This window comes from Falco biarmicus, chromosome 1, assembly GCF_023638135.1.
Source record: "Falco biarmicus isolate bFalBia1 chromosome 1, bFalBia1.pri, whole genome shotgun sequence".
Classification (NCBI taxonomy): Eukaryota; Metazoa; Chordata; class Aves; order Falconiformes; family Falconidae; genus Falco; species Falco biarmicus.
This window is the reverse complement of record NC_079288.1, coordinates 30171000-30180909: the sequence shown is the minus strand read 5'-3', so window position 1 is coordinate 30180909 and position 9910 is coordinate 30171000. Positions and strand designations below refer to the sequence as shown.

At 53.5% G+C, this 9910-nt stretch overlaps 1 protein-coding gene and 5 non-coding genes across 7 annotated transcripts; 1 reads left to right on the top strand and 5 right to left on the bottom strand.

Annotated features, from left to right (window-relative positions):
* Nucleotides 1-2147: 2147 nt before the first annotated feature.
* On the bottom strand, nt 2148-9057 carry UBC (ubiquitin C). 2 transcript variants are annotated; one of them, XM_056322622.1, is made up of 2 exons: nt 9035-9057; nt 2148-3372 (listed from the first exon to the last, which is right to left on the bottom strand). In XM_056322622.1, the coding sequence occupies exon 2, from the start codon at nt 3364-3366 to the stop codon at nt 2221-2223; it is 1146 nt and encodes a 381-aa protein (XP_056178597.1). In that variant the 5' UTR covers nt 3367-3372; nt 9035-9057; the 3' UTR covers nt 2148-2220. The 2 variants fall into 2 exon arrangements, with proteins under 2 accessions (XP_056178597.1, XP_056178590.1); XM_056322615.1 differs by lacking the exon at nt 9035-9057 and adding an exon at nt 3825-3935.
* Nucleotides 7920-7991, bottom strand: TRNAA-UGC (transfer RNA alanine (anticodon UGC)). Its single transcript has one exon. It is a non-coding gene; the product is annotated as a tRNA-Ala (tRNA).
* TRNAD-GUC (transfer RNA aspartic acid (anticodon GUC)) lies at nt 8296-8367 on the bottom strand. The gene has a single exon. It is a non-coding gene; the product is annotated as a tRNA-Asp (tRNA).
* TRNAF-GAA (transfer RNA phenylalanine (anticodon GAA)) lies at nt 8548-8620 on the bottom strand. The gene has a single exon. It is a non-coding gene; the product is annotated as a tRNA-Phe (tRNA).
* On the bottom strand, nt 8980-9051 carry TRNAD-GUC (transfer RNA aspartic acid (anticodon GUC)). Its single transcript has one exon. It is a non-coding gene; the product is annotated as a tRNA-Asp (tRNA).
* A 162-nt stretch (nt 9058-9219) lies between the features above and the next one.
* TRNAA-UGC (transfer RNA alanine (anticodon UGC)) lies at nt 9220-9291 on the top strand. Its single transcript has one exon. It is a non-coding gene; the product is annotated as a tRNA-Ala (tRNA).
* Nucleotides 9292-9910: the final 619 nt, after the last annotated feature.

Here is a 9910-nt window from a genome sequence, read left to right as displayed (position 1 = left end):
AACTGTGTGGAGTTGTCCAAAGCGGGGCAGCAGGTATCATCACAGCTACAACAAAAGACATCCTTTGTTTACAAAATGCTTTGCTGTTTTCACCAAACATTGCTGTTCTGTGGTTTATCCTACCTGAGCTGTGGTCTCGGGCTCACAGGTGCCATGCTCCAAAGTGTTCACAGTGCCACCGTTACCAGCCCCTTTAAGTTTGTCACATCCAGCAAAGCCACCCGCAGAGATCAGCATGTTGCAAGAGGCAGAGGCTGGTTCCACTTATGAAACCATGCCCAGGTTTCTCCTCCAAGCAGCTCTCTGTTCCGCCTGGGTGCAGCAGACCACTTGGATCACACTCCAGGCCGTTATGTATTTGTACAGCACTGTAGTTTTTAAGGACAGCGTTGCACTTTTTTTTCACTGAGGCATTTTAAAAAAAAATATTAAGACACAGCACCTGAATCATTCGTGCAGCTTTTTGACCTTGTATGTCCCCATGTCCTCCTGCAGCTCTTCCCCCCGCAGCAGTCAGGCCACCTTCAAATCAGAACCACTTGCAGTTATTTTTTTCCAGCTTTCCCCCCTCAGCCTCCCCCGATCACCAGATTTCCAAGCAAAAGCTTCCCGGGCACATAGAGAAAGGAGCTATGAAAACATAACCAGGCTGCATCATCTTCTTTTTCATGTAAGAGCAGATCCCTCCTAGAAACACCCACCCCTGAAGTGGGTCAGACTCCCACATTTAAGGAGGTCCATTACCGCATACACAAAACCCTGCTGAAGGGCTGCTGAACTTTTTAATTGCTGCACAAATGTAGATGATTCAAGAGGCCAGAGAAGCCATAAACGGCAAGCTTTGTCATTTGCATTTGTTGAGAGCTCAGTTACATCAGTTGAGGACTACATCAGCTGAGCAAGGGTCCCCCATGTGCCGTTAGGGCACTGCACCAGCACCACCGTGTTGCTCCCACCCAGCACCAAGTGTCCCACAAAGCCACGACACACAGGCAAGAGGCCAAGGCCAGCCCCTGCTGGGACACAACAGGAGCTCAGCACTGGTGGGACACCAGCTCTTACCCAGCATGGGTGCTAGCTCAGTGGCATTTAGCTTTCCCCAGTTCAGCACAGATCTTGACCATCCACACTTGCTCCTTCCAGGTGACAAAACACTGAAAGCATCTTCCACTGCTCTCTTAATCAAGAATTCTTCAGTGTTACTTGAATCAAATCCTGCTATCCCACCCTTCCAGTCTGGATAGTGTAAGATCCCACTGAGGTCAGTCATGAGCTGAAACCACTGTTCGAGCCCCCGCCACATCCCCCTCCAAAGGCAAATCACATCACCATGCTCATGAAGGGCATCTTTCAGGTTTTACTTCTCAGCTGCCCTTTTCCCAGTCCCCAGTACAGCAGGCTTATGTATTCGTCACCTCCCACATTCAGCAACCTCCACAATAGACTTCAGTGGAGACCCCTTCTTCCTGTTTTTAAAGCACATGAGAAACGCGCCACGACATTTCACCTCATTTCACTTGGAAAGCACATTCTAGAAGACTTCAAATAAGCTACTATCTCTGAAATAACAAAGTTTGCTTAATATGCCCAAGTGTTTCCAAAAGATGTCTACCCCGTAACTGGATGATGAGCACCTCACACTACCCAGAGCACTTTCCAAGCCCCTGGCCCAAAGGCTGTCTGTCAGCAGTGAGGTTTCATCACCTCCCACCACACAGCCACCCAAATGCCAGAGCCTGCTGCTGGCATCTCATCAAACCCTGCCATCACCTTCGCACCGTTACTCCATCATGGCAAAAACACCTGGGGCAGGACCTGGCAATTAGGGGGCAAAACCTCCCAGCTCAAGAACAACTGCAGTTTCACATTACATTTGCATGCTTACACAACCAAACAGCTGCGTAACATCTGCAGGCTGGCACTGAACTTCAGCCAGCGCTTCAGCTAGTTATGAGAACACTTATACAAACTCGGGAAAAAACACAGCCAAAGGATTAGTTACGCTTACCGGGCATGTGTAAGCCTTGCATAAGGCAGTTTTGCAATGCCTCTCTCTGTATGTGGAAACTATGTAATTACAGTTTTATTAGACAGCTACACTGGCTAATGGCCAACTAAGAGCTGTTCACATAACTTTAGACATGAACTGTGGATGCAACAGCTTTATTGGAACAGACAAGTGTAGACAAACTTTTACTTGGAAGTCAGCAAGAAGTCAGTTCAGTTACCACCCCTCAGGCGCAGCACTAGATGCAGGGTGGATTCCTTCTGGATGTTGTAGTCAGAGAGCGTGCGTCCATCTTCCAGCTGCTTGCCAGCAAAGATGAGTCTTTGCTGATCAGGGGGAATGCCTTCCTTGTCCTGGATCTTGGCCTTTACGTTCTCAATGGTGTTACTGGGCTCAACCTCCAAGGTGATGGTCTTGCCAGTCAGGGTCTTCACAAAGATCTGCATGCCACCCCTCAGGCGCAGCACTAGATGCAGGGTGGATTCCTTCTGGATGTTGTAGTCAGAGAGCGTGCGTCCATCTTCCAGCTGCTTGCCAGCAAAGATGAGTCTTTGCTGATCGGGGGGAATGCCTTCCTTGTCCTGGATCTTGGCCTTTACGTTCTCAATGGTGTCACTGGGCTCAACCTCCAAGGTGATGGTCTTGCCAGTCAGGGTCTTCACAAAGATCTGCATGCCACCCCTCAGGCGCAGCACTAGATGCAGGGTGGATTCCTTCTGGATGTTGTAGTCAGAGAGCGTGCGTCCATCTTCCAGCTGCTTGCCAGCAAAGATGAGTCTTTGCTGATCGGGGGGAATGCCTTCCTTGTCCTGGATCTTGGCCTTTACGTTCTCAATGGTGTCACTGGGCTCAACCTCCAAGGTGATGGTCTTGCCAGTCAGGGTCTTCACAAAGATCTGCATGCCACCCCTCAGGCGCAGCACTAGATGCAGGGTGGATTCCTTCTGGATGTTGTAGTCAGAGAGCGTGCGTCCATCTTCCAGCTGCTTGCCAGCAAAGATGAGTCTTTGCTGATCGGGGGGAATGCCTTCCTTGTCCTGGATCTTGGCCTTTACGTTCTCAATGGTGTCACTGGGCTCAACCTCCAAGGTGATGGTCTTGCCAGTCAGGGTCTTCACAAAGATCTGCATGCCACCCCTCAGGCGCAGCACTAGATGCAGGGTGGATTCCTTCTGGATGTTGTAGTCAGAGAGCGTGCGTCCATCTTCCAGCTGCTTGCCAGCAAAGATGAGTCTCTGCTGATCAGGGGGAATGCCTTCCTTGTCCTGGATCTTGGCCTTCACGTTCTCAATGGTGTCACTGGGCTCAACTTCCAGGGTGATGGTTTTGCCAGTCAGGGTCTTCACGAAGATCTGCATTTTTATCTAGCAAAAAAACCCCACAGTACTTCAGCTACAGCTCCTTCGCCCCCCGCCCCGGGGGAGCCACAGCGGGGCCCGGCCGCTAGGCCCGGCTCCCCCGGGGCAGCCCTGCTCCATGACGTCAGAGCGGCGGGCCCGCCCGCCCCGCCCCCCTTCCCGCCCGCCCCCTTCTTGAGAGGCCGCTGCGCCCGCGCGGCCGCCATGCTGCCGGCAGCTGCCCGCCAGCTCTCCCGCCTCTCTCGGCTGCCGGCCCGCGGTGTTGCCGCTAAGGGGGAAGGGGAACGGCCCGGCCTACGCCCCGCCCGCCATCTCCTGCTGCCGCATCCCCCTCAGCACACGCAGACATCCCGCCCGGCCCACCAGCGCGCTTCTAGGCCTTGCCGCCGCCCCGGCAAGCGGCTCTGCCCTCCGCTCTCTCGCGGAGGCACGGCGAGGCCGAGGCGCGGAGCACTCACCGCGGGGGCGCGCAGGCCAAGCCAGCACAACGCTCCCTCAGCCTTACCCAGCTGCAACTGCGCCACACATTCCCCTCCCGCCCCTTATATAGCCTCTGCCGCCCCGCCCCGCGGCGCGGATCGCTCCGCCAGGCACTGTTTCCTGCGGGGCGGGGGGCGGTAGTGTGTCCCGGAGCGCGGAGGGGGCAGCGGGGCGTGCGGAGCTGTGCAGTGCCCGAGGGAAAGCCCGGCCCGGAGCCTCGGAGGGGCGCTTGGCGGCGGTGGTGCCCCGGCGAGCCCAGCCGTCTCGGTTTTGCTATACGCCCCCGTGCCTAAAGCGCCTTTCAGACCCCCACATTTCATTCGGTGATGTAAAGCCATACGGTTGCGTCCCTGTTTCAAAGGCGCCTCCTTGATTTTCTTCCCCGGGGCACGGTGAGGGGCAGCTCTGCCCTGAGGCCTTGCTGGGTGGCAGTTTCTGAGGTGCCTGGAGGGAGAGCGACCCTTGTCCTACTCCGAAAAAAGCAGTGTATTTCTGTTTGAGGAGTTGCCAGCGTGTTTCAGCATGATAGAGAGAGTGGCATGCAGGGCCGTGGTGAGGCGGTGCAGCTGGGCCTGGTGGGGTGAGGCCTGCAGGCAGGGTTGTGCCATGCCCTCGGTGCAGCCATGGCCTGTGGGAGCAAGGCACAGGGGAAACAAGTGGTGTGCAGCTGCCACAGTGATGCTGGGATGCCTGCCAGGGCCCAAGGCTGGTGCAGTCTTCTGCTTTTCAGGCCGTTCTGGATCAGGAAGGCTGCAGGAGACTCTTGCCAAGGGATGGAGATCAGGCAGCCCCAGGAGGGAAGGGTTGAAGCGAGGGACAAAGAAGGCCTGATGGTTACAGAGATCCAAGTCCCAGTGACAGTCTGCCTGAGATACCATCAGTGAGTATATATATGCATAAAGTGGAGTATGCACCTGAGATATAATAGAGATTATAACTCAGGATTAAGGCCACTGGGGTAAAATCAGTCATAAATAGAAATAGTAATAATAATAATGATTCCTATTTCCCACTCTGTTCTCACAGAGCACCTTCTAGCAGAGCTCTGTTGCGCTCTGTTGGCTCCTGTGCCATCCTAGTCAAGCTACACAGCCATTCAAGGACAACATGGTGCTTTGCAAGATTCATGAGATGCCATTTGGTTCGATTGGCCTACAAAATCCTTCCTTTGCCAGCACCCAAGGAAAACTGCTGCCTCCTTAACACTGAGCGCTGCACACCAGTAAGAAGAGAGCAGAAGCCCAGCAACAGCTTTGTGATTGGTTTGAGGGAAACCTGCCTGTATTTGCCTGACACATGGAGATTTTAAGGGAGGGGAATAGGCTGGGGAGCTTCACAGTCTCTGCTGCCTTGTGTTTGTATTAAAATTCAGCATTGCAATAGTAATAATAACCTCAAACACTCAGGTCATTTAGCTGGGGAAAAAAATCCACAAAAGTCTTTTGGTTTCTTCTCAGGTTAGAATTGTGCTCAGTGGCTTATGTATTTGGAATCGTATAAACATCAAAGATTGGAATAGCCTTTCAGATTTAGGTCTTTCCTCATATGAAAGTCAATAATAATGTTAAGCTTATTCTTTTAGTTTCAGAGTAAGCACTTGGAACTGGTCTGAAAATAGTTGAAAAGGCACATGGCACTGTATTTCATGACAAGACAAGTTTTATAACAGGAAGAAATTAAGACGACGCAGTGCTGTTCTTCATCTAATTAAGGTACACAGCCAGCTGCTGAGCATCCTGTGTGAGTTTGTACCTCATGTCCAAGTCCAATGGTGGAGCAGTACACCCCTAAAGGCTCAGGTTTGTGTTATATCTGGATTGCAAGGCAGATGTTATGCCCTAATGCAACAGAGTCCTTAAATACCTCTGGCTGGTTTGCAGAACAGTGCTTTCCCAGGCTGGGTCCCCCCACCCAGAAGCGTGGGCTTTCTATGAATAAAGACACTCCATGTTTCTCCTGCACTGTCTGTACGAGTTCCCCTTGTTACAATTTCAAGACAAGCTTGGTGAGTAGTAGGATGTTTGTCCTACTTTCAACCAACTTTCTGTGAATTGCGACACTCCATCAACTTGTCTCCTCTTGCTTCCAGAACTTCCTCACTTGGAGGCTTCTTTCTACTTAAGAGGCTCTCCCTCTGTCAAGCTCATAGTGTTCTTTTTCCCCATCCATTCTTTGTTCCCCATCCTTCCCATGGCTGACTCCCCTAATTTCAAGTCCCTGCATTGTCATTTTTAACAACTTTTAGAGTCAGCTTGGCCTAAACTTTGAGCCCAGATTTCTTTATAGCTAAACACTAAATCAGAGTTTGGTAATTTGGGAGTTTAGACATCTTGTCCTTTTGCTGAGCCAGCAACCTTCCCTTAACAGAATACTTTGACAAAAATGTACATACAGTTGTACCCATACAGTGGCATCAGTACAGGCATCAGGTAACAAACCACGACCTATTAAACCAATAAATACTGATTTCCTGTGCTGAAAAGTCTGTTACTTGTGCCTGTTACTTCAAACTTTCTGGGGCAGGAACTGTCCCAGAGTGCAGGGTATATTCCAGAAGTACAGCTGCCCAAAGAGATCCTGTCCAGGGAGCTATTTACAATGGGGTTCTTCAGATTTACCAGTACTCTAGCTGAACATTTGGCTCAAAATAACAACTAGAAGTAACACAAGTAAATAAATAGCACAAGGAGCATTTTAACCACTCTGGCAGAAAATGTCTTTTTACATCCGTTGCTGTTGCTAGTCAGCTCTCCCTACCAGAGAGAGTTGGATTTGTCATTGATAACTGAGCAGTGCAGATAAAACCGCTGGTAACCAAACTGTGTAAATAAAAGCTGTTTCAAGCTCTACGTGGGCTCTGGGCTCTGGGCCATACGTTTCAGCCCTCCCGGCTCTGGAGAGTTTCCCAGGTAGAACCGTATGAGCCTGGCCAGCCTGAGGAGATCAAAGCATGGAGCTTGTTTCCCAAGAGCTCCGAGCAAAGCCTGCTCACGCTGCCAAGGGGCTACCCACGAGCCTTGGCTGGAGCAGCACAGCAGGGGCAAGAAGGTGCCACAGGACCAGCTCTGAGCCAGGGAGAAGCTCCTGCACCATCGCAACCAGCGCAGTTGGTCATCTGCAGTGTCCTGGCTTTTGTGCCCTTTGTCCCTGGTTCTGGGACTGTGGTGCAGAGCCCCCGAGCCAGCTCTGTGCTGGTTTGCAGGGAGCCAGCTCTGCTGGGTGCTGGGGGAAGAGGCGTGGGGCCGGGCTGGCAGGGTTTGGCGCTTCCTTCCTTTCGGCTGCCCTGTGCCTGCAGGGCTGTCCCGTTTCAGCTGCGATAGAGGCCATTTTCTTTTCAGTAGCTGGTACAACACTATGGTTTGGATTTAGTATGAGGACAACATCGATAATGCACTGATGGTTTTAGTTGTTGCTGAGTTATGTTTATACTTAGTCAAGGACTTTTTAGTTTCTCAGGCACTGCCAGTGGGAAGGTTGGAGTGGCACAAGAAATCGGGAAGGGACAGGTGATATTCCAGACCAAGCAACATTCCAGACCACAGAACTTCACGCTGAGTCTATAAACAGGGGGGCTGGCTGGGGCAGGCTGATGGCTGCTTGGGCACTGGCTGGGCATCATCAGTCAGCAGGTGGTGAGCCGTTGTATTGTGCATCACTACCCCCCCCCCCTTTTTGATTTTATTCCTCTCTCCCTCTCTCTCCTTTCATTACAATTGTTATTATTAATATTTTATTTAGGTTACTGAATTGTTTTTACCTCACCTCATGAGTTTTACCTTTTTTTCGACTCTCTCCTCCCCCATCCCACCAGAACAGGCGGGGGGAGCAGTGGCTGCGTGCCATGTAGTTGCCAGCTGGGGTGAAACCAGACAAGGACTTTGTGGGACAATGAAACCCCCAGTCTTGTGTGTTTGCATAGTCTTGAGGAGATCCCAGTGACCAAAACAGTGCCATTTTGTGCCACTGGGAAACTTCCACCGGTTTTCTGTCGTTTAATGTGACATGGCAACTTTAACCCCGAATAAAATACATCACGGGAAAAAAAAACCCCAACAAAAAGAGCTGACCCGCCGTGGAGATGCCGGGGATTGAACCCGGGACCTCATACATGCAAAGCATGCGCTCTACCGCTGAGCTACATCCCCTGCCCGCATACCCCGCCCTGCCTGCCGGCCAGGTCTGTCCAAATCGGGCCGCGTCCCGCCGGTGCTGCGAGGAGCGCTGCGGGGAGGGAGAAGGCACGGGGGGGCGCGCAGCCGTGTGCGCCTCCCGCGTTGTGCTGGCAGCCGTCTGCGGCGCCTACAAAGCGAGGCGTGAACCTCAGGCGACTCTTAGAAGTACGGGAACGCTCTGGATTGGCACAGCAAAACTCGGCTGTTCATCACCAGAGTCAGGAGCGAGTCGTGCCGGGAAGGAAAAATAAGTTTTAGAGATAAAAAAACCCGCAGTCTCCCCGTCGGGGAATCGAACCCCGGTCTCCCGCGTGACAGGCGGGGATACTCACCACTATACTAACGAGGATAACACACCAAAGTGTTTCGCGGGCCGCCCCATACCCCAACGCCAGCCGCAGCACCCGCACGCGTGATCCTGTCCGGTGACACCCGGGCCACTGCCCCTCGCTCCGTCGTGCGGGCCGCAGGCTCGGCCCCGCGTCAAAAGGACCCACAGCCACCCGCGGGGAGAAAGACAAAAGGCTTCTGCCGAAACCCGGGATCGAACCAGGGACCTTTAGATCTTCAGTCTAACGCTCTCCCAACTGAGCTATTTCGGCGGCGAAGAGCAGTTTTCCTGACCGCGGATACGACCCCGCCCAGCGCAGCCCGGAGTGCGGGTGGTCTCGCCGCCTGCCCGCCCCGCGCGGGTGTCACCCATGCGCCAGCAGTGAGGGGTGCCCCCCGCGCTCCACACCGACTTCCGGCGCGCGCAGGGCGGAGGCGGGACCCAGGCAGCCCCCAGCCACCAGCGGCGGGGGGCTCCGAGAGGGAGCGCGGCGGGCCCCCCTCCCCTCCCCGGCATAAAAAGCAGCTCTGCCCACGGGCTGTCCCCCGGCGGGTGTCGCGGCCCCGTCACCAAGCCCCACGCGGGGCCCGCCCCACCTAAAACGGCCGCTAGGGCCAAAAACAGTACAACCTCCCCGTCGGGGAATCGAACCCCGGTCTCCCGCGTGACAGGCGGGGATACTCACCACTATACTAACGAGGACAGACACAAGTAAGATGTTTTCCGTCTCCCCCTATTAGGGCGCTGGCGCCCGCCCGCCCCACCCCGTTCCCGTGGCAGCACGTGGGGCCGAGCACGTGGCGGCGTGGGCCGTGACGTCAGGCCGGGATAAGCTTCATATTCGCCGCGCAGGGAGCCCCTCTGCAACAAGGGGATGTAGCTCAGTGGTAGAGCGCATGCTTTGCATGTATGAGGCCCCGGGTTCAATCCCCGGCATCTCCACCTGTATTTTGCCCCTAGTGCTGTGAAGCCGGTTGGGTTTGTTTCTTCTTGGTCACTTCCCCGAAAGAGCCGTAATTTCTAACCAGGCTCCATATTTTCTTTTCTCCTTTCCGTAAGTATAGAGCAGCTTGCAAGTTCTGGTGCAATTCATGCTAGAGAAATGAGCTCTCGGCCCCCTCCAGCCTGCCACTGAATGCAACAGCATGCATTTACGTTATAAACACATAGCTGCAACCACTTTCCTTCTTGCTCGAAAACAAAAGCTGCTGTTCCATCAGCATTAAAGTAACACTCCTGTCCCAGCCTGGAGGCCCTGCAGCACGTGAGAGCAGCAGGCACATGCATCCAGCCTCCTCTGCTGGGCTGCCCCAGCTGCCGCCCGCCTGTGGAGGGGCACTGCTGGCACCTTCTGCTCTCACAGCCTCACAAGCAACAGCAAATTAGCAGGACATGGGGTTTACAAAGGAGCAAAATACCCCAGAAGACTAGGAGGAATGGAAGGTAAACCCAAGCTGTATATTTTCCTTCTGGAATTACCAAAATTTCTTGCTGCAAACACTGCAGAGGGCACGGTTAAAGCCTGCCCCATTTCCTAAAACCGCTGCATTCCCAGAAGTGT